The following is a 21,756-nucleotide window of genomic DNA, read 5'->3' as shown; positions in this document are numbered from 1 at the left end:
CAGAAGGGTTAGTACAAAGAAACTATAATAAATGTATGGCATATGGTGTCCAACCTATTGAACTTGAAATTGGCCCAATCATTTAATAAATTAGATATAAATACAATTTCTTCACACTGGGTAACTACACAGACAAAATTATATACACATCCTGTGAATTAGATGGCCTCCTCTAACTTCAAAATGTGAACTTTAATAAGCTGAACTGTGTTTTTATATGCTGCTGAGGGGAATATTTAACAGATAGATAATAAGTGTTACTGTTTGTTTTCCTCTACTTTTGTTACAGTTGTGGAATCTGGTATCAGATAGTTCTTACATCTTACATCTTTTAGTACTTTTCTAAATATATTCTTAAACATATTTTAAAATGTTTATAGTAATGATTTTCAACCATCTTAACTTCCTCTCCTTCAATTTACTCCATGTTCAATAACTAACTTGTGAAGTAGGATGTGGTTGTTGTGCTTAAACGATAACACATTCCCAATCAATATAGTCATAAATCATCTTAACTACAGTTGATGTGGGCCTCTTTTGGACCTTCAACATGTACAGTTGGTGGGGTTATTGTGCTGAGGGACAGACATTAAATCCCAATAAATAGAAATGTAAGTTAATAAATAAAAAGGTTTGTCATTAAAGGCATTTCTATTTTTACAATTGACAAGGTGTTCATGATCATTGTCATCTCTCCTACTTTCTCCTTTTTTATAAAAATTCCCCCTTCCTCCATTGATAATTTTGAGTAGGCTCTTTGCTGATCTAATCTTGCTTTAGTGAACCCCTCAGATGACCTGGACTCTTGCAATATTAACTTAAGTCATCAGCTGAGTGAGCATGCCCTCATACAAGTTAATCCAAGTAATTTGTGGTTTGAAGAACAATGTAGAACGGATGTAGTTTTGGTCTGCTATGTAAACTCTTAACATTGATTGATCCAGCAAATGGTGTTCAATTGTTTATTTGTCTATTTGTCTTCTAATGTCTCTTAATATGAAAGTAATCAGAAGTAATTCAAAGTTATCTGATTATGTTACTAAACTTGAGTAATCTAATAGTTACATTACTGATTACAAATGTGGACAGGTAACTTGTAACTGTAACAGATAACAAAAGTATCAATCCGACCCTGGGTACAAAATACAATAGAATAATTATGCTTACTTCAATAGGCTTAAAATTATTTTACTTTTATTCAATTAATGCCTTTCTGGAAGTGTTGTAGAAAATATAGGTTATTTAGGTTGAATGTTGTTTTATGATGTTTAGTAATCTTATTTCGATTGGCTTGTCACTTTACGTGACTAGAACAAAATATTTTATTTTGAAATGTGTTTATAACAAGATAATTATTTAATTAAAAATAAAATAAACATAACTCTGAGCATGCTTTGACCCTTGAAATGCTCAGTCTGAATGTGTGGATGTAAGAAAACAAATTGTTAAATGAAATACATTCTCACAGCCTTGATTGGCTGATAGGAAGATCTCGAGCACACACAAGATGAACAGTTGTTAGTCCGTTAGGTCACATTTGTAACCTCATACTGGGACAACCTTTCCATTCCATCTTAAAATGTATAAGGTTGTGTTAACTCCAGTGGTATTCATTTGTATGAGTGGAATTAATTTGTGTGAATGCCACAGTGTAGCATTCCTGTGTGCCATTAGAACATGGCACTAGGGGTCCACCCCTAGAAAAATGTATGTGCAAAGCAGGGCCATAACAGGATTTAAAAAAATCACAGATATGTTTGTCAACATCAATTTACACAGAAGGAAAGGCAGTTATGTGACATAGGGAGGCCTAGAGCAAATCTGCAAAAAGTGTTTAAGTTTATAATGCTAATAATAAGTGAAATTATTTCATTATTTTGATTGATGTTGCATTTGCCACATGGCATCTGAAATGCATTTAAAAGATTTAGGAAAGTTATAGAAAACATCAGAGCATATCATCAAGTAGAAATGCTTTGACATTTTGGAGATGACATACCACCCTCAATTATCACATGCATACTAGTTTCTGGATCCATGGTACTAAATGAAGCCTAATCTTTTGGGTCCGCTTTTATGTTTCTTCTTGCAGCAGGTGATGCATTGTGAAATGACATTAGAGAAATGTGACAAAGGGCCACAGAAAGTATACTGTACATGCAAATACTATGTAAACCATATAATCTGTAAATCTATAAATTCAAGTTACAAACATGTTATAATGGGTTTTCTGGGGACAAATGGCCCCAAAGGCACAATGCGTCTTTTATTGTTAGATTATACATCTTGATTTGATTATATAATACAAACCCCCTTACTTTGAAGATAACAGAAAATACAAAAATGCAATGCGCAGTTGGTAACCAAGGCCACAATAAACCACCTTATAACCGAAAAATACTTGCCCACACCATTCAAATGATACATAATATCTCATTATCAAGGTCAACAAAAACACACAACGTTTTCAACAGATGCATATGGCTTCCACTGAAAGTCAAAAAACAACAAAAACAACAAAAATATGAATTATGATAATGATAATAAAAAACAAGGGCCTGTAAAAAAAGGTAAAGTTGAGAAATCCGCTAATAAAGATGTTTGTAAAGCAGTTGTTTGAAGTCAAGCTCCTGGAAGCAAGACATTCAAAGCCCGGTGTACTAAATCCACCATAAAAAGTCTTATGTATGAATTCTTATGACAAGTCCAGTGAACCGTCCAAGGTCGAGACCATCCAAGTCTAGATCCATGGGATGACAGTTATGTTGTCTTTAGTATAAAGTTCAGCTCAGCAATAATTGTAACGCCTTCATTGCAATGGCAAAGGTTAAACACGTGGCCCCCAGCCCTCCCACCACGTGGGTCATTCTCACGAAACTGACATTTGACCAAAACAATCTGAAGTGTAGTTTTCCATAAAATGGATGACTGAGATTAATAACTGCATATTTATTTCAAAAACATTATCATGTTGTTTTTCTAATAGGCATTATAGGCATTTAACCAATTTCCACTACTACCATAGGTAACAAACAAATCCATATATAATGTTTTGTAACAATAGTACCCCCAATATAAGGACTTGGTGTAAAATATAAAATATTTCAAATTAAATTATATAACTTCCATCAGTTTTGAACTCATTAGCTGTTTCGGTAACAACAAGGCCAAGTGGGGAAATGCACTGTTTGAGATTTAATTTAATATAAGTAAATAAATAAATGTTTAGATCACCTTAGGTTTACTACTTCTTACGATGCATTATTGGTTATTATTATTAATTATATATTTTTTAATACAAATATCTAATTGTTTGATTTATTGAATAACTAAAGCAACACATTTTGGATTTTAATTAGATGTTAGAAATTCAATTCTACAAAATGAGCAGAGTTCAATAGTGTCATGATTAACTGTGTAATGAGAATTCTGGGGAAATAAAAAAAGTACTTAAAAAAATACTCTCCAGAATTTGTTACTCAATTTGCTACAGACATGTTAAAACTGGTTTCGTGAGAATCACCCATTCGTTTTATTATAAATAACAATCAATGGTCACACACCGCAGCACAGAGAAGATAGCTTTCTTTAAAATATATATTATTAATTAAGCCGATGTCATTGACAAATTAACAGTTACATTTCTTGGGCTTTTACTCATAAGTTAAGAGATAACAGCTTTTTTTAAAAGAGAAAATCCTTTTACACATGTAGGCCAGCCATTACATTGAATGTGAAATTCATCAATTGTGGTCTCTCAAAATGGTGATATAGCATTAGAAAAAACAGGTGATAAAACCACAGAAGTATCATTTTATCCTTACATTAAAATTGTTAAAACCTGGCAAGTTCTAATACGGCGAACTTGTAGAAAATCGTGTTGAACCCAGATACTAGCAGAACAGCTATGGTCTCTGTGCTGAGTTAAAGTTAATTACAAATATAAAGAGATGTCCCCAAAATACTCCTATGTAACACATATTCCTGTAGCATCCACTTACTCACAGTAAGGAAACTGTTCATTTCAAAAACTAAAGGCAGAAAATAAATGTGTTGCTTCACCCTTTGTTGATCTTAAGTGCGCCACAGCACATGGATGTGTTGTTCTCAAGACCCATTAAAGCCAAGGGATTCGAAACTGAATGATCTGATCATGCTATCCCCTCACTGTACACATCAACTGCAGCCAGTCTTAAACCATTCATGATAACACATCAATTGAAAATGAATAATTGTTTTATACACATCCGTCCATAACACAATGTTCCAGGATAAGAAATGTGCTTCAAATATCTACAGGATTTGCAGGTAGGAGAAGGTAAACTACATTGTCATGTTCAGTTTTCAATTTGTTGATGCATTTAAATCAGCACGGTTTCTTTCTGGTTCTTTACGACAAGAGGTAGTCAATAAGGCATTCAGGAGTAGCTGGCAATCAATCAATACTTTTCTTTGGAGAAAGGCACATCCTATCTAATTTGTTAAACACCACTTGGTAGGACAGTTCTACTTTTGGATTATTTTTGCATTTGCTCGTCTTCCATGGTCCTTGCACCTGTGCTATTCCATTGTCTACACTTCTCATACCAGAGTATGTGTTCTCTGAGACAACTCTCAACCGTGTACACTTTCTCATTCCCTCAGTCAAAAACATCTCAAGCTAATGTACATGTGTTGTCGCAACTAATGTGACCCACTTCGTCTTGGCACATTTAAATATATGGTTAAAAGGTTGCATTTAAAAACAAAACCATGAACTCTGCATTTCCTCTCTTGTCTGTTGAGAGACTTCATCCTGTTTCCTATTTAACAAAAAAGAAAAAGAAATAGTGTGGAAGTATAAAATGTGTTCATGTCAGTTCATTCTAACGTCGTTTTGAATGTTTCTTGGCAGCTGAGCAGTCTGTCAGTGTACTGTACAGAGTCGGGTCATGCGGCACTGTCAGCCGGATACCAAAACCTCCATGCAGGCCAGCGGGTGGGTCAGTCTTTGACAAGCCTGTAGACATGGTACTGTGCCCCGTGTTCACTTGTGGAGACCTCAAACACAAACGCTATACACAGCAAGGTCTCCTGAGTGTCACGGTTTGTCACCACCTGAGGGAGGAACCGAGCACAACCAAATAAGGTCAGAAGGAACATATGGTCGAGTTACATGAAGTAAAGTACAAACAATATCGCCAGCACACCAATCAATCAAACAACAAAATGTACAAAAAGTGTAATCCAGTTATGTTTGCCCTAAATAAACATATTAGTCTTGTTGTAAAGAATAATGTTACCTGGAGGATAGTGAAGTTTTCCAGAACACTATTCATCATGTATTTTTCTGGCAGGTGTTTCAGCTTGTGGATGAAGTTAATCATGTACTCGCACATGGGAGAGCGGTGGATTCTGTAGATGCACTTTCCCCCCTCCATCCGGGCGTACTCCGTCTGAATTTCACAGGACAGAATTTAAAAGTCTTAACCCGAAAACAGCAAACAATATCTTCAGTTAAACAAAAGGGAAAAAACTAGGCAAGCCTAGTTCAGCCAGTCCACAGGCAGAAGTGACTGTGGTGAGCCTGAGGGAGTGGGCTTGAACAGTTATTTGTGGGCCAAGTCAAGATAACTAGCAGCCAGTAGGCATATCTCTTTGGTAATTACCATTACTTTACAACACAAGAACAGACAATTATATTACTTGGTTACTACATTCCAGCCAAGTGTCATAAACATTTATTCAGTAGGGGTCTGGGGGACCATATGGACGATGCAGTCCGCATCGACATGGATTTTATCCAACAACACCTTGATAATGCAGAAGCAAATTTAATAGGGTAACAGCATAATATATTAAATCTAAATATAATCGATTATGCAAGCTATGTTTGTTCTGGCTTGGTTTACTGCTGTAGGTAGTTACAGAAAGCAAGCAGTGGAAGGGGCGGCTCAGTCTTTTTCAATGGAACCTTGGCGGTGAGCGGAGTTCTACATAGACAGAGACGTCGGCAGTGCCCACTCGGTGAGCAGGGGAAAATAGTAAAATGTTCTGGAGGAGAAAAATGAGAAGCTAATCCCTGTTGGAGCTAGCACGCAATTCATCCTTCAACGCCTTGCTAATCTGAAACTTGGTGTATGGAATACAATTTGTGTATCAACAATGTACATGAAACGCATTAAATTACAAACCGATTACTGTAAAAGTCTAGCTAATAGCTATACAGTACCAGTAATGAAAACCACAACCTTCAATCAGTTATTTTCGGTTTCAGGTTACTATATTCACTTTTAAAACCAACTAGATCTCAGCGGGATATGAACATATACATATGTAAATCTGTTCTTGCAAATATTTGATTATATCTCTTCATGTGACAACACTGAAGAAATGACACTTTGCTACAATGTAAAGTAGAGTGTACAGCTTGTATAGCAGTGTAAATTTGCTGTCCCCTCAAAATAACTCAACACACAGCCATTAATGTCTAAACCGCTGGCAACAAAAGTGAGTAAACCCCTAAGGGAATATGTCCAAATTGGGCCCAATTAGCCATTTTCCCTCTCTGGTGTCATGTGACTCGTTAGTGTTACAAGGTCTCAGACTCCCTCATACTGGTCACTGGAAGTTTAACATGGCACCTCATGGCAAAGAACTCTCTAAGGATCTGAAAAAAAGAATTGTTGCTCTACATAAAGATGGCCTAGGTTATAAGAAGGGGTCAGCCTGTCAGTGCTCAGAACATCACTGCATCACACTGCATCAAATTGGTCTGCATGGCTGTCCTCTTCTAAAGATGATGCAAGAAAGCCCGCAAACAGTTTGCTGAAGACAAGCAGACTAAGGACAAGGATTACTGGAACCATGTCCTGTGGTCTGATGAGACCAAGATAAACTTATTTGGTTTAGATGGTGTCAAGCGTGTGTGGCGGCAACCAGGTGAGGAGTACAAAGACAAGTGTGTCTTGCCTACAGTCAAGCATGGTGGTGAGAGTGTCATAGTCTGGGGCTGCATGAGTGCTGCCAGCACTGGGGAGCTACAGTTCTTTGAGGGAACCATGAATGCAAACATGTACTGTGACATACTGAAGCAGAGCATGATCCCCTCCCTTCGAAGACTGGGCCGCAGGGCAGTATTCCAACATGATAATGACCCCAAACACACCTCCAAGACAAGCACTGCCTTGTTAAAGAAGCTGAGGGTAAAGGTGACGGACTAGCCAAGCATGTCTCCAAACTCAAACCCTATTGAGCATTTGTGGGGCATCCTCAAATCCACCAGCTCTGTGATGTCGTCATGGAGGAGTGGAAGTGGCAACCTGTGAAGCTCTGGTGAACTCCATGCCCAAGAGGGTTAAGGCAGTGCTGGACAATAATGGTGGCCACACAAAATATTGACACTTTGGGCCCAATTTGGACATTTTCGCTTAGGGTTGTTGCCAGGGTTTAGACATTAATGGCTGTGTGTTGTGTTATTTTGAAGGGACAGCAAATGTAAACTGTTATACAAGCTGTACACTCACTATTTTACATTGTAGCAAAGTGTCGTTTCTTCAGTGTCATTTATTCAGTGTTGTCTCATGAAAAGATATAATCAAATATTAGAAAAAATGTGAGGGGTGTACATAATATTTAATTCATTACGAATTTGCTAAAACTTATCATATTTTGCGAATGCTACTAAAATGTACCATATATTACAAAATTACACAATCGTCTGATATGTCACAAATTAATTTTAAGGTTATAGTTAAGTTAAGTATCACAGCACTGGGGTTAAGATAAGTATCACAGCACTGGGGTTAAAGTTAGGGTTACGTTTTGGGTTAAGGTTTTGAACTTAAAAAGGTTAGGTTAAGGTTTGGTTAAAGTTAAGTAGCACAGTATTAAGTAAGCAAGCTTATTTACAGTTGTGTTCAAAAGTTTGCATACACTTGGAAAATCTGTAATATATGGACCATTTGTAAAGAAAACATGAGTGACCAGGCAAAACACGTCTTTTATTTCTTATGGGATTCACATTCAACTGTAGGTCATAATAGAATGGCACAATCATAAAACAAAACATGGCAACAAAGACAAAGATAAACTGAGCCCTGTTCAAAGATCTGAATACCCATAGTTCTTAATACTCTGTATCGCCCCCCTTAGCATTAATGACAGCGCGCAGTCTTTTGTAATAGTTGTCTGTGAGGCCCTGAATACTTGCAGGTGGTATAGCTGCCCATTCGTCTTGACAAAATGCTCCCAGGTCATGCAAAGTCTTTGGTTGTGTTGCACGAAACGCACGTTTGAGATCTCCCCAGAGTGGCTCGATGATGTAAATTGTGACAATTTATATCTTGTTTCGTTTAACATTTACAAACGGGTATGTCATTTGGTACTTCCTAATTTACTCAGAAGACCTATCAGGTGCTTTTGTAACTACAAAGTAGACCTCTGGAAAATGTACTCACCTCTACTTTCTCTACCACCTGTTTGCCGAAGGAGCAGACTTTGGTGGAGACAGTGATGGTCATGTTCTCAGAGCTGCTGTACTGGCTGCTGACTCCGTAGAAGGAGCCTGGGCCGTCCTGCATGCCACTGCTGTTCAGGTCCGCCTGCAGAGGGGAAACATGCATGGAACGTTTTGGATTAACGTTCAGCTCTTTGGAGTTATTTGAGTGCATGCATTGCTCTAGGGCAGTGGCTCTTAAACAATTTTGTTTTAGCTCAGAACTAGCTTTTCTGGATCAACTAGTCAAGGGCTTGATAATAAGTGGACCAATTAATTCAGGAATACTTCTAATGAATGGAATGGATGAGGGTGCCCAGCAGAGGTTTGAGAATGAATATATTTTTCCCCTTTTCAAATAAGGGATTTGAACCAGACAGCATTTTGTTAATGACATTAGACTTGGCCCCCAACTATCAGAAAGGACCGCAAATGTGGTTTAAATGTGTGAAATAAATCATTTTCATTATCAAAAATGATATTCGGCAAGATAAAGTCAAAATAACACACCCAAAATTTAACAAGGAAAAAGGCGTTCTGGGGGCCTTTCTCATAAAGTTCCTTGAGCCCGCCTTTCTTCTCAGGGAACTTGTCGTAGATCTGCCTGATGTCCACTGCCTCCAGGAGGGGGTCGCTGTAGGACGGGTTGGTCTGACCAATGTGGACAAACAGATGTTTGCTGTACTGCATGGGAGACAGAGGGAAACAAACTGTCAGATCAGTCACAATGACAAAAGCCTTGCTTGGCCGTACAGAGTTTGTGTTTGACTTTCTGCAATTAGAATTTTGTGACTCACGTTGTCGGGGTCCCTCTGCACCTCCATGAAGGCAGAGTATTCTAGCATCCGCAGTTTGGAAGAGGCAATGGTCCGGTCCTGCCACACGGGCACCGCTGTAGCGGCCGGGGGGAGGGGGGGTGCCAAGGGCTCATAAGCTAAGACCAGAGACAGAAGAAGCGAGAAAGAGAAATGGAAATAGACGGTGAGGAGACAGAGAGAGACAGGCAGAAGTGAATGTAGAGTTCTTGCGTTCATGTCAAGCATTGGATTTATTGCTGATGTGTACGTTATATCAAGTGATATATCACTGCCATCTGGGAACAGGTCTTCACTTGTATAGCATATTTTCCCAGATAATGAATGAAGATGACATGTAGAGTGCCTTCGGAGAGTATTCAGACCTCTTCACATTCTTCACATTTTGTTGAGTTACAAAATTTCCATAATCAGGAAGTAAAAATATGTTTCTCATGTAAACGTTTCTAAAAATTTATTTTCCCTTTGTCACTATTGGGTGTTGTTCATAGATCGATGTAATCTTTTAAAATTAATTATAAATTAAGTTTACAACACAGCAAAAAAAAAACTGAGCTGGTCTGAATAATTTTTCAAGGCAACATATATTATGCGTGCTCCATACTCACTTGATATAGGTGGGGGGGCAGGGCCTGGTAGTGGGTTTGGGTACGAGGACTGTGCAAAAGGTTTAATACTGAAAGAGAATTTTCATCATGTTACTGTTACTAGACAATGAGGAGCAATAAATGTCAATTACCCTTGTTTTTATTCAGCTAATGTCCAAGTCTATGTGATGGACATGCTAGTGGCGTGTGGCGTCAGGCTTCATTGGCATGTCAGACAGATGTGGATGTCAGACCACAGTTAAGACTGGCTGTTTGTCTGTGGCGGCACCAGCTACACATAAGTCCACCTCTGCTTCATTCATACATGTCATGCACTAATGGATGCATAACAATTACATAATCGGATTGACTGGATGATTATGTGACTGACTGATTATTTAATGAATATCTGTTTTTCTTCAAGCAAATTTGAGTGCTTGTTTTCCAACACAGAATAATTGGAAGGATGCTTGAAAGTGACGTATGAACCTGACAACAGGCCAAATCCGTACTTAACATTTTTGGGCCAGTCATTCATACCTCTGGTGACAACAAATATTGGCACACTAAAACTTTCTTTTAATGAATGAAGTGAAGATAGTTGAGCCAGGGAAACCGAGTGGGCATTGGCTCAGCGATGCATCAGCTGACGTTGGGATCACTCCTACCACAGTCTCAAGATTTCCTAATCTTATATGGCCGTCTATTTCAGTCGATCAGAGTGGTCGTCAAAGCATGTGGTTGCTAAAAACACCCACCATCCCAGCCTCCCTGTTTGGTTTAATTTTCTTCTGTGGGGGTTTGGTACTTTCTCATTACCATAGGGATTGATATTAATAACATTACAGTGTTAATGTTGTTATTACTAGTATTGTATACATGATCACGTCAATGGCGGTGAATATCCTCAAAGGGACAGAGCCTAATGTCAAGACATTGTATGTATATTGTTGTGCAGTGTTTCTCTACTAAATGGTTAAACCAAGAAGTGGCGTTTTCTTTTCATCTGAACTCACAATCGTCTTAAATTTTTTTTTAAATGCCCAAAGTAAGTTCTCCATAATTCTTTATGTCACTGTTAATATTACAGAACCTTGTTTTCTCATTTAGAACCTAATATATCCTTTTAAATAAAAAAATAAACAGAAATGGCACTGAAATAATTGTTGACACCCTAGACTGTGTGGTAGTAAAGACTAGAGCCAAAAATGACTGCAATCAAGTGCTTTAGTGTGAATAGTGTGAATACTTAATTGCTACTACGGAGGGATTGTCCTTTTTTCTAAAGCATCCATAAAGCACATCTTGTAATGGGATAAGGACACACGCATTTTCATTCCCGATGATAGCAACATCAGTCCATAGATCACTTTTCATTGCAGAGCTATACTGATCTTCAATTCCTGCTTACCAGGCATGTGTGTTTCATCTCCTGATGATTTGGGTCAGGACAGTAAAAAAAAGAATACATTGGTTTGTTCTTGTCGCTCTCAGTCATGAAGCTAGCCGTTCCCTGGTGTAAAGTTAGTGCAGGAGCAGGAAACATACTGAAGCAGAGTTAGGGCTGCATTGTGCTACAGCTGGACTATGAGGGAACTTACGCATAGCTAGTACGGCCAAGCCCAGGAGTCCTTCCCGGGTTGAGCTCTAGAACCAGCCTGATGTGCACAAATGTGATCCGTTAAACGTGCCAAAGAAAACCCGCCACTCCACACACACCTAATCTGAATCAACTAATCAGTCTAACACTGCCCAAACATGCAACCTAAACTGTCACTCAACAAATAGTTAATGCAGCTATACTTACTCCTGAGAGGGACCAGGCTGTCCTGGTATGGGGCCTGGCCAGAACTGAAAGGCAAAGAGGACAGTGTCAATTGCTCATGCACAACTCATTAAAATAGCCTACCTCAATCAGTAAACCAACAATAATGTATATGTGTAAACCACAATTCAGAGAAATCGCTGTGATCCAAAAACTCAAGTGTAGAAGGGCTCACCCTGGCTTGCGGCGGGTAGGGAGAATGGGGCAGTGGGGGCAGCTGGCTCTTGATAAGGCTCGGAGACACAATCTGGGCCGACGACAGAGCTGCCATGTTCTGGAGGGCCTTGTCTTTGGATGCCTGGTCCTGAGGACAAAGAGGAGGAGATGAGGGAGAGGGACTGCTAGGGGCCCATTTAATACCTAAAACTGACCTGAAATCCCTCACTAAATGAACAACAGTTTATTTAGTGCAAAAGAAATACAGATAAGACTATAGTACTGCAAGTTCTGCTATTGACATGTTGTACATTTACACTGAAAAAACACTGTAAAAGCTAATATATTCTGGTTGTGTGTAAATAAACATCAGATCTAACATTGTGCTACAACTTGGAGTACTACCAGGCTACGACAATTCAAAGAACAATAATAAGAGAGCACATATATGATTAATTGTACCATTCAACAATGAGCAGATGAAAACGTTTTAAGCCATATAATCATACAGAACATTCCAGGAGTCAGATGATTCTAATTAGTAGAGAACTTAAAGAAAAGCATCCTTCAGAAATAATTTTTCTCTGAGAAACTGTGGTTGACGCCACCACTCTCATTGTGGTATAAGTAGAATAGAAAATAATACTGCAGTAGAAACAATTCCTCTCTTCCATTACAGCAAAGCAGGGCTGCATAATTACATAGGCATAATGGCTTCATTGATCAGTAGACTGCACCGTAAACGGTTGATTGCAAATAATATCACTGGGATTTGTCCGGAATGTTCTGCGGATTGTAATGGCCAAAGGAAGAAAAGCATAGATGGATGTGGTTAGGCTTGCCGAGTTTGTACCTGGACATTCAAGAGCATTTGCTACCACCAAAATAAAGCTGAAATGTCACGGTTAGTGGGTCTCATGAGGAAAGTGACAGGATACAAAGCACTAAGAGGACAGTTAAGTGGCAGTACATTCCCTGGTCCCAACTGCTACAGTATATGGTGTGGGAGCTGACAAGGAATGACACGTGATATGAGGACCCAAATAGAAGGAAGAGAAAAAGAAAAAAAGTTGCTTGTATATATATTAAAAAGTGCATCCAAGGCCAAGCCCTTTTGGGGTATTCTCATCATAGCGCAACTACATTTTCTAGGCTGAAGAACAGGAATACTGCATGTCTTAAAGGTGTGACGGTACAAAACGCATCTATAAAAGAACAGAAAGTTGACCTATTCGCAACACACAATTTGCTGTGTGGAACTGTTGATGGCAGGGATTGTTTGAACTGTAAACTGAACTTCAATGTTGAAAAAGGTGCAAGGGCACAAATAAATGTTGCCGAATAACAATGGTACAGCAAAGCCTAACAGACCACAGGCAACATTGAAGTTCTCAACAGAATTAAAACATCATGTGATGATTCTGGTGCTAAATGGGATAAATGTATTGATAGGTAAAGTGCACATTGGTAGAGAAATGTGTCATATAACTGCACAAAATAAACTTGTCTTTATCTACGCACTTCATAATTTACAAAACAAAATCACATTGAAATAAGGTACACTGTTATTTAAGCCATATAGAGGTTCAGACTAGAACTGAATCATGAAAATGGTTTCAAAATAAAATTCAGATATTTTATTCCAGAAGTTGTTTCTGTGTTTGCATGCACTTTTTTTGCTATACCTTAACATCCTATTGGATTAGAAAGGCTCATGTTGAAATGGTGTACACGCAAAATGTTTGCTACCGCTGTTCAAGGATCCTACAGGTGGCATACACTGAACAAGCGTTACAAAAAGCATGGCCTGGCTTGTGAGTAGAAAAGTGTATCTCAGAAGACGCAGCCCTCAGAGAAGCAGAGTCACCCTGCACAAGCAGTCTGCTCAGTGTTTGCACAAGTCAGGTATGATACACAGGAATGTAGTTCCAAGCACACACGTTTTCTATTACGGAATAGCAGCGGGTTGGGATTGCCATGCCAGCAGAGGGCATTAACTGAGTGGTCAATGCACTGGCACTGCCAAGCGGAGAGGAGGGGAGGGAAGCAAATCACAAAAGGCAAATCCACTTACCAAATTCATGGCCTAAATCAAGGGAAAGAGAAACCATTAGTGTACACATCTAAAGGTATATATCTAGAGGGATATTCTGATTAATTAGGCGTTTTCTTATGGAATCTGTCAGCACATACTTAATAAATCATTAAAGGCCATGTTCTAAATTTACAATAGGCCGCTGGAATGTCGAAATGAAATGTTCCTATCCCTGAAGAATAGTTAGATAACACTTGAACTAAAACACAACAGGTATAATGCATTATGATGCCTGCATTAATGTGTCTGAAGACTGTATCGGTACTTAGTATCATCTGCTTCAGAGCCTGTTGAAAAATGTTCACAAACAAAAGCAGAACATAGCTTCAGCTGATAATAAAATATAATAAGCGTTTATAATACACAATAGTGCCTTGTATCTGTTTGGCTCTAAGGCAGGGCTGTTATACCAGCCGAGATTCAGATTTTGCATATCAGTAAACTTAGTAGAATAACAACAGCAGAATGCAATACCAACTATAGCATTATCTGTTTTCTGTTGGTCTATCTTAACACCCTAGAAGGAGCCATGAAAAAGAGAGCTGAATTTAAGGGACAAGCTATGTTAAGGACAGTAAAAGTAAGATATACCCGACTCACTCAAATAAATGTCAAACACTGAGGTGCTTCAAATGAAGGATGTTCCCTATCTTAAGATTCTATCCGATTGTGTCTCCGAGATTCTTTCAAGTCGAGTACCTCCTAAATCTTAATAAATAGTAAAGTCTAAAGGGGTCCAATAAACTAAAATGAAGTCAGATGAACTACCAGCAACCAGTGTGTTTTTGTTGTTGAAAAAACAATATATGTACATGCCAACTAGCTGTATACTTCAACACAATAATTTGGACTTCATTGTTGATAAAAAAATTTGTGTGCAGTTTTTCTTGGTTGAGGAATAGTTTTACGATCTAAAGCCGGGGAAGGATTAGTATAACTGTAGCAACACTGTCTGCCGTCCTCCAACAGGCAGAAGTAAATAAATTCTGCAGAATATACGCTTGCAAATACCAAACTCAAAAGAGCATGAGGTTATGGAATAAGGGTACACTCAGTATGGTCTAGAAATACAAAGAGTAGGAAGTCTAGAAATAGAAAAGAGTAAAAGCAGAACAGAAGTTCAGAATAAAGGCAGCACAATTGTTCAAAGCACACTTCTACAGTTGTCTATTATGCAGGTTTAATTATAACATCCTGGTCTTTGCATACGAATATAGTAATGGACTCTCGTACGGGAGGACATTCAAATAGATCCAATGGAGATTGGGGTCAGAGGAAAGAAGGGTTTAAGGCAGAGGAAGAGCTGAAGAAAGACTTTAGGCAGAAGCATCGCCGGCATTGGTACGGCAGGGACAGAAGTGGAGCCAGTGACAAGGCCATCATGCGCCAACACCTTTCACCTCGCAGATGGACAGCATTCATCAGCCGAGCTACTGTTCACACGCGATAAGCAGCTGAATGAAGCCAGCTCGTTCTCTAATATCGTTCGTTTAAGTTTTCTACAGAGCATGGAGATTTATGATATTACAATAGTCAGAAAACGACCATGTTTTAGACGGAAGCTATTGGTGCAGTGCATGCATGGCAGCTCCTAGCTTTTGCTTTATCTCTCCCAGACGTGTTGGACTATAAATAATGAATCACGCTGTGACTTCAAGCCAATACAACCCATAATACGCAAACAGCCTCTTACTGTCCTATGTGCTACTACTGGTATTTTCTAGTCATTGAGCACAAATCCATCTAGGTCTGTAAGGGCAGCTAATGTGCATAAAGTCTAGCTTATTGGTTAGCGCAAAGCCAAGCCCCGCCCAGCCCGCAGAGAAGCGCATACCTTCAGCTTTGACTGGATCTCGCGAGATTTTCTCCGGGCGAGAACCTGCAAATGGCTAGAAACCTGCAGAGGAGAAGAGCCAAAAGGGGAAGAGAAAAGAAGATGGAGAGAGAGAGAAGAGAAGAGAGAGGAGAGGCCGTAACCAAGGAGGAAAGAGATGCCCAGTCATAGTTGGCAGGAGGCCCGTTCGGTAGCACCTACCTTGATACCGGCTTGGTATTCTCGAACTTTCTTCCGTGCTAACACCTGAATGTGACTAGATACCTGAAGGAGTGTGAGACAGTTTTCAGCGTCATAGAGCATGCACACGCACGCGGACGAAGCCTGTCTGTTTCCACATACACACACACAAACACACGGACGAGGCCCGCCCGCACAAAGAGACACACAAAATTATACAGATCCTGAAACATCTAATGGAGGTGATTTACACAATTCTGTTTTAAATTGTTTAGTATCTAATTTTTTCAAGATAAAAACAAAAAGACTGATGTTACAGCTATATATTATTTTGGCAACACTTAATTTTAAGGTACATGGTGGTTTATAAATGTGAATATATGTAGCTAAAAATATTTTATTTTGGGTTAGTAGCCTATTAGGACTATTACGATCTAAACACTCATATGTTGACTGAACAATTGTTGACAACTTTATTGTTAGCTAAATTGAATAAAGGCATGTCGTGGGGGGAGGGGAGATCCCTTAACTTTTTCAATAAAAGTCTACACCGAGAGAAAAAAGTGTTTTGGACCACACAACCACAAATGTGTGCTTGGGTGTTGACTGCAAAGAAGTGCAAAAATGTTCTTTGAAAGGAGGCAGCGTAGTGAGTGACCCTGACCTGAAACCAACTCAGACAGTTGAGCACCAATAAGGGCACACTTAAAATAACACTCGCCAAGATCTGTTGCATACACCTAATACTGCTACAGCCTACTCTCATTACTTGCTATTATTACGCCCATTCCAAGTAAATGACCTCTCTAAACGTCTCACAAAGGTGCTTGTTTGGTAGCATCAAGCTACATTGCAGGTATATTTGTCACGCAGTGATGATAGGGTACAACTGTTGGTGGCATGCCCAGTTCAAACTTTAAGTATACATTTATATACAGTTAATGCACATTTATACATTGTAGTGTTGTGGTTTTGTATTTTTTGGTTGTATTTTATGTAATTTTTATGTGCAGCTATTTTTGGTCAGGTTAATTTTTAAAACATGTGTACCTTAAAAAAGTGTTAACAAAACAGTTTGTATTTTTTCTACCATTACACTTCTAACAGAACATTATGAATTTGAATGACAATTTTTGATTGTTTCTATTTCTTAATAACCCATTGCTGTAAAATGAAAATGAATAATTTTTACCTGCTTTCTTGTGCGGGTTTTGCCTGTCCTCAACTTGATGTACCTGGCTATCAACTCATTGCGACCTGGAAAAGACAAGTGAAAAATACAATGAAAAAAACACCATGGAATCAAAGAGTAATCAGATACAGTTTGTCAATTTAGTCTTATGTGCATTTTCAACTGGAAACATTGTTTAAATTTAAAAAAGGGGAACGTATCAGGAGCCATGGTGAACGTGATTCTACACAACAAACACAAGATGGAGCTAAAAGTAAACTGATAGATATATACAATCAGTAAGTGCACATTCATGTATAGGCGAAGTGCACATTCCTGTATATAACATCACAACACCAATGTTATATAGAATGAACAAAGAAAATATAAATGAAACTGTGTCTGTGTTTATATTACCCTCTGAAGTAAATGTAAACCAAAAAACAAGAAAGCCTAGTTCAGCTGGCCAGCAATAGAAATTGTTGCCACCTTGAGATTCATCCCAGGTTGCCCGCGGGTGTCGTTAACCACTACACCACAGAGCTGTACAGTTACTGGGTATCAGTATAGTTTCTTGTCTCTATCCTGAACAAATCCTAGTTGAGCTTTATTCATGGATAACAGCTTGGCTATTTTCAAGGGCCCAGGCATGAGGTTCACCCTGGGGCGCTGGCACCACAGTATTCAACCCATGTGCTGTGGATGTCCAAATTTCCACAAATAAAAGAAATTGCCCTAACAACGACACAGTAAGTTTACCATTAAAATTGCTTGTCGCATTTACTGGTTAAAACTAAAGTAATAGCTCTTTATAAAATGTGTCTATATAGGAGGGTGGCAAGAAAGAACATGTTGCTTAGAAATACCTGAAAGCATAAGGTTCTTATATTAAAAGGCAGTGTTTATATATGGATCTTGTTTATATATGGTTTCTTCTTTGCATGGTATAGTTTTAACTTGCATTTGTGGATGCAGCGACATACTTATACTTGTTCACAGACGGTGGTTTTTGGAAGTGTTCTTGAGCCCATGCAGGGATTTCAACTACAGAATTGTGTCGGTATATAATGCAGGAGATCACGGCCATCCAATATTAGTTTTCAGCCTTGTTCCTTGTGTACAGAGACTTCTCCAGATTCTTTGAATCTTTTAATGATATTATGTAACATAGATTGGGATCCCCAACCTGTTTGCAATTTCACATTACGAAATGTTATTCTTAAATTGTTGCACTATTCGCCTGCAGTCTTTCACGGAGTGGTGGGCCCTCTCCATCTTTACTTCTGAAAGACTTATCCTCTCTGGGATGCTCATTTTATACCCAATAATGTTACTGACCTGTTGCCAATTGACCTAATTAGTTGTGTGATATTCCACCAGGTTTATTTGTTTAGCATTACACAACTATTCCAGTGTTTTGTTGCCCCTGTCCCAGCTTTTTAAAAACGTGTTGCTGGCATCAAAGTGGGCATATATTTGTCAAGAAACAATAAAATTTTCAACAGTTTCAACATTTGATATGTAGTCTTTGCACCATTTTCTATGGAATATGGGGTTTAAATTATTTACACATTCTGTTATTGACATTGTAATATATAAAAATAGAAATAATGTAGAAAGTGAGTAACAGGGGAAAATGAAATAACGGACCTCAACATCCTTTTAATATTGTGTCTTGCATAACTAGTAGTGCACCTACTGAACTGTATGGAATAACAACAGTTTAGGCTTTAATAATCCCAAAGAGGAGCACCAAATATTAATGCAGAACGATAAGTTTTTCTCTTTAGCCTTGGTTAGGGTATTTGGAGATGAGAAGGTGTAGTCTTTTGCTGAGAATCCACAGCAAATAAAACCAAATTGTGCCAGTCAAGGATATTGATGACCATTCTAGGATCTCCAGCTGAAAATAATCTAAAATCCTGATGTAAACCTAACATCTCTGTGGTTTTTAATGCAAACTTTTGTCATTTCTAGAGCATATAGCAAATATGGTTTTCAATTGGGATTCCAAACCTAAGAACACAAAATGGAAAATATAATATTAACATTTTCCATGTGCAGGAAAATGTTTATTTTCCTAAACTAACATGACACTGCTATAACAACTCAGAAAGAGCAATGAGAATGCCCCTGTCACAACTTTTTTTAAAACATTTTGCTGGCATCTAATTCAGAGTGGGCATATATTTGTCAAGAAACAATAAAATGTTTCAACATATGATATGTTTTCTTTGCACTTTTTTCAATTAAATATAGGGATAACATAATTTGCACATCATTGCATTCTGTCCCAACTTTTTCAGAAACAAGGTTGTATGAAAATGAAAAAAAGAAAAAACAGAAATGTAAAAAACTAAATTGTTTAATATTGCATAAATAAGACAAATATTTTTTGCCTAATGAAAATCAATATCCTTACAGAATGGGAATTGACCAAATTAAATGTGAACTGAATACGAATTTATGTAATGGTGAGTCAAATTGAGTCAAAATTATTGACTTTTATTAAGAAAAACAAGTTTGATCGTTATAATAATGTGATTTAAATTTTTTGTAACGCACAGAGAATCATGACAAGTACTGGGCCATCTTTACATGAGCATGCAAAGTTTTGGTAGATGTTGTTATAAACATGGTCATCACAGACCTGCTTCCAAGCCCTAGTCATGGTTTTGAATTCTTTTGCAAGGCATTGTATACTCAGTTTATTTACTGTGCTAGTGTGTGTGTGTGTGTGTGTATATGTATATATATATATATATATATATATATATATATATATATATATATATATATATATATACACACAATAATAAAATCATGCATTATTTAAAATAATAATAATAATATAGTACACTTTATTTGGAGAGTCAATACCACCATCTGTTAATGTTCTACAGATATTCATAGGATTCACAAAATATCAAAAAGTATATGATTATTATCAATTATAGCATTGATAATAATCATCATCATCATCATTAGGAACATGATAGTTACCCTATTCATGAAAGCTTCAATTAACTTGTGTGTAGAATCACCAGTACATCCCTAACCAGTGACATGACTGGTGATATAATAGGGCCTACATCTGAAACTGCCTGGTTTCATTTAATTAGCACATTGGACACCTCTTGACATTTAGCTGTCCCATAATTATAGACTTGGTACTTAAAAGAAAGAGAACATCTACACTCAACAATCTGCTCAAACAGGTTGGGCAGGGATTGCCTCCCTATCCATTGTTTAACCTCAGACAGATGACAAGGTCTTTGAAGAGGTTACTTTTCTCAGAATGCAAAGTTTTCTGTACATTTTCTAATGAGAGAACAACTGAACAACAGAATACATCCATGTTCTAAGGGGATTCTGGGTTTTTCAGGGCTGTCAGGTCAACTGGGAACTCTTAGTCTCAGGTACGCGAGTCTACGTCTAATTTTGACATTTGCTGATTGACAAGAGAATTGGTATGAATGTGCATCAGTGTGTCTGTGTGTGTGTGTGTGTGTGTGTGTGTGTGTGCGTGCATGTCCGTGCATGTGTTTGTGTGTATGTGAACGGAGAAGAGAGAGAAAGAGAGAGAAAGAGAGAGGGAGAGAACAGCTGCGCCATCATGAATAATGACCTTAACTCCCCACATTCACTGACAGTAACTAAGAGCCAATCATGTACTCATGACACCTCTCTCTAAAACACACACACAGACACAGTTAATGCTTCACATTATCGCAAACCCCAGGGCCCTGTGACAGGCCCGGCAAACCGATTTCAGACCATGGACACACTGACACTGTGCCTTTTTCACACACTCCTTGGCCTTTGGCCTCCTTTGGGCGGCACTCTGCTTGGTATACGTAATTACCATAAAAGTCCTGCAGGGCAGGAGAGGCTGGCCACCTCCAGCAGGCCAGCCTTGAGACTGCTGAGCTCTCCTGCTCTCCCACTTACTCTCTACTGTGCTAAGCTTAGCTGAGCAGACTTTTTCTCCCTATCTCTCTCTTTCCTTCTTTCTCTCACCACTGAGCTTCCTGGGCTTACAATGCTGAACTTCAGCAGTCAGCCAGTCAGTCAGTCAGCCGGGCAGCCCCTCCCCCTCCCCACCAGGCTCAGGAGGGACACGCCCGCCCCGGCGCCTCCGCATTCCCAGCATTCCTCTGGGCCTGTCACATCTGTGCTAGCCGGTCTGATTGGCCAGGGCTCTGCGAGCGAGCAAAGCCTGGTGGACACACACACATGTGCACAGTGATAAGCTAATGGGGCGTCATGTCCGTGGGTCTGTTTGGGGCCGGCAGCGGGGGGAGCGGGGCGAGGTGGAGGGAGCGAGGGACAGAGGGGGCACGGGGTGTGAGGGGGCAGCTGAGGCTGTAACTCTTGAAGGAGACACAAAGCCATAACAGTCTTTGCCAACAACTGCCACCTGGTGTCAGGGCTGCCCCCCCCCCCGACCCCACACACACCCCTCCCAACAAAACAACCCCTGCGTGCGACCCCTTACCCAACGGACAGTAACACCTGCCGCTGACCTTCGCAGTCAGGAGGTGGGAGAGAACAATTACACCAACCCCCATACACACCCAGCCAGGCCCACCGGCCCCCTACCCTCCTCAACCCAAC

At 39.0% G+C, this 21,756-nt stretch overlaps 1 protein-coding gene across 9 annotated transcripts in view; it reads right to left on the bottom strand.

The window, feature by feature from the left end:
- Positions 1–2,219: 2,219 nt before the first annotated feature.
- Positions 2,220–21,756, bottom strand: part of tead3b (TEA domain family member 3 b) — a 41,704-nt gene continuing 22,167 nt past the window's right edge. For 2 of the 9 annotated variants that reach the window (XM_010899241.4, XM_010899242.4), the window contains 13 exons: positions 17,161–17,225; positions 15,990–16,052; positions 15,789–15,851; positions 13,934–13,945; positions 11,879–12,007; positions 11,686–11,729; positions 11,480–11,536; positions 9,900–9,967; positions 9,274–9,410; positions 8,987–9,160; positions 8,439–8,582; positions 5,283–5,435; positions 2,220–5,097 (listed from right to left, as the gene is read on the bottom strand). In XM_010899241.4, coding sequence (XP_010897543.1) covers positions 4,984–5,097; positions 5,283–5,435; positions 8,439–8,582; positions 8,987–9,160; positions 9,274–9,410; positions 9,900–9,967; positions 11,480–11,536; positions 11,686–11,729; positions 11,879–12,007; positions 13,934–13,945; positions 15,789–15,851; positions 15,990–16,052; positions 17,161–17,225 — 1,223 coding nt within the window. In that variant the 3' untranslated portion in view covers positions 2,220–4,983. The remainder of the gene's footprint in view (positions 5,098–5,282; positions 5,436–8,438; positions 8,583–8,986; positions 9,161–9,273; positions 9,411–9,899; positions 9,968–11,479; positions 11,537–11,685; positions 11,730–11,878; positions 12,008–13,933; positions 13,946–15,788; positions 15,852–15,989; positions 16,053–17,160; positions 17,226–21,756) is intronic. The other 7 variants (XM_010899243.4, XM_020055547.3, XM_010899245.4 and 4 more) reach the window with 7 other exon arrangements.

This window comes from Esox lucius, chromosome 17 (assembly GCF_011004845.1).
Source record: "Esox lucius isolate fEsoLuc1 chromosome 17, fEsoLuc1.pri, whole genome shotgun sequence".
NCBI classification, from domain to species: Eukaryota; Metazoa; Chordata; class Actinopteri; order Esociformes; family Esocidae; genus Esox; species Esox lucius.
Note: the sequence above shows the minus strand (reverse complement) of the source record. Positions and strands in the feature narration are given on the sequence as shown.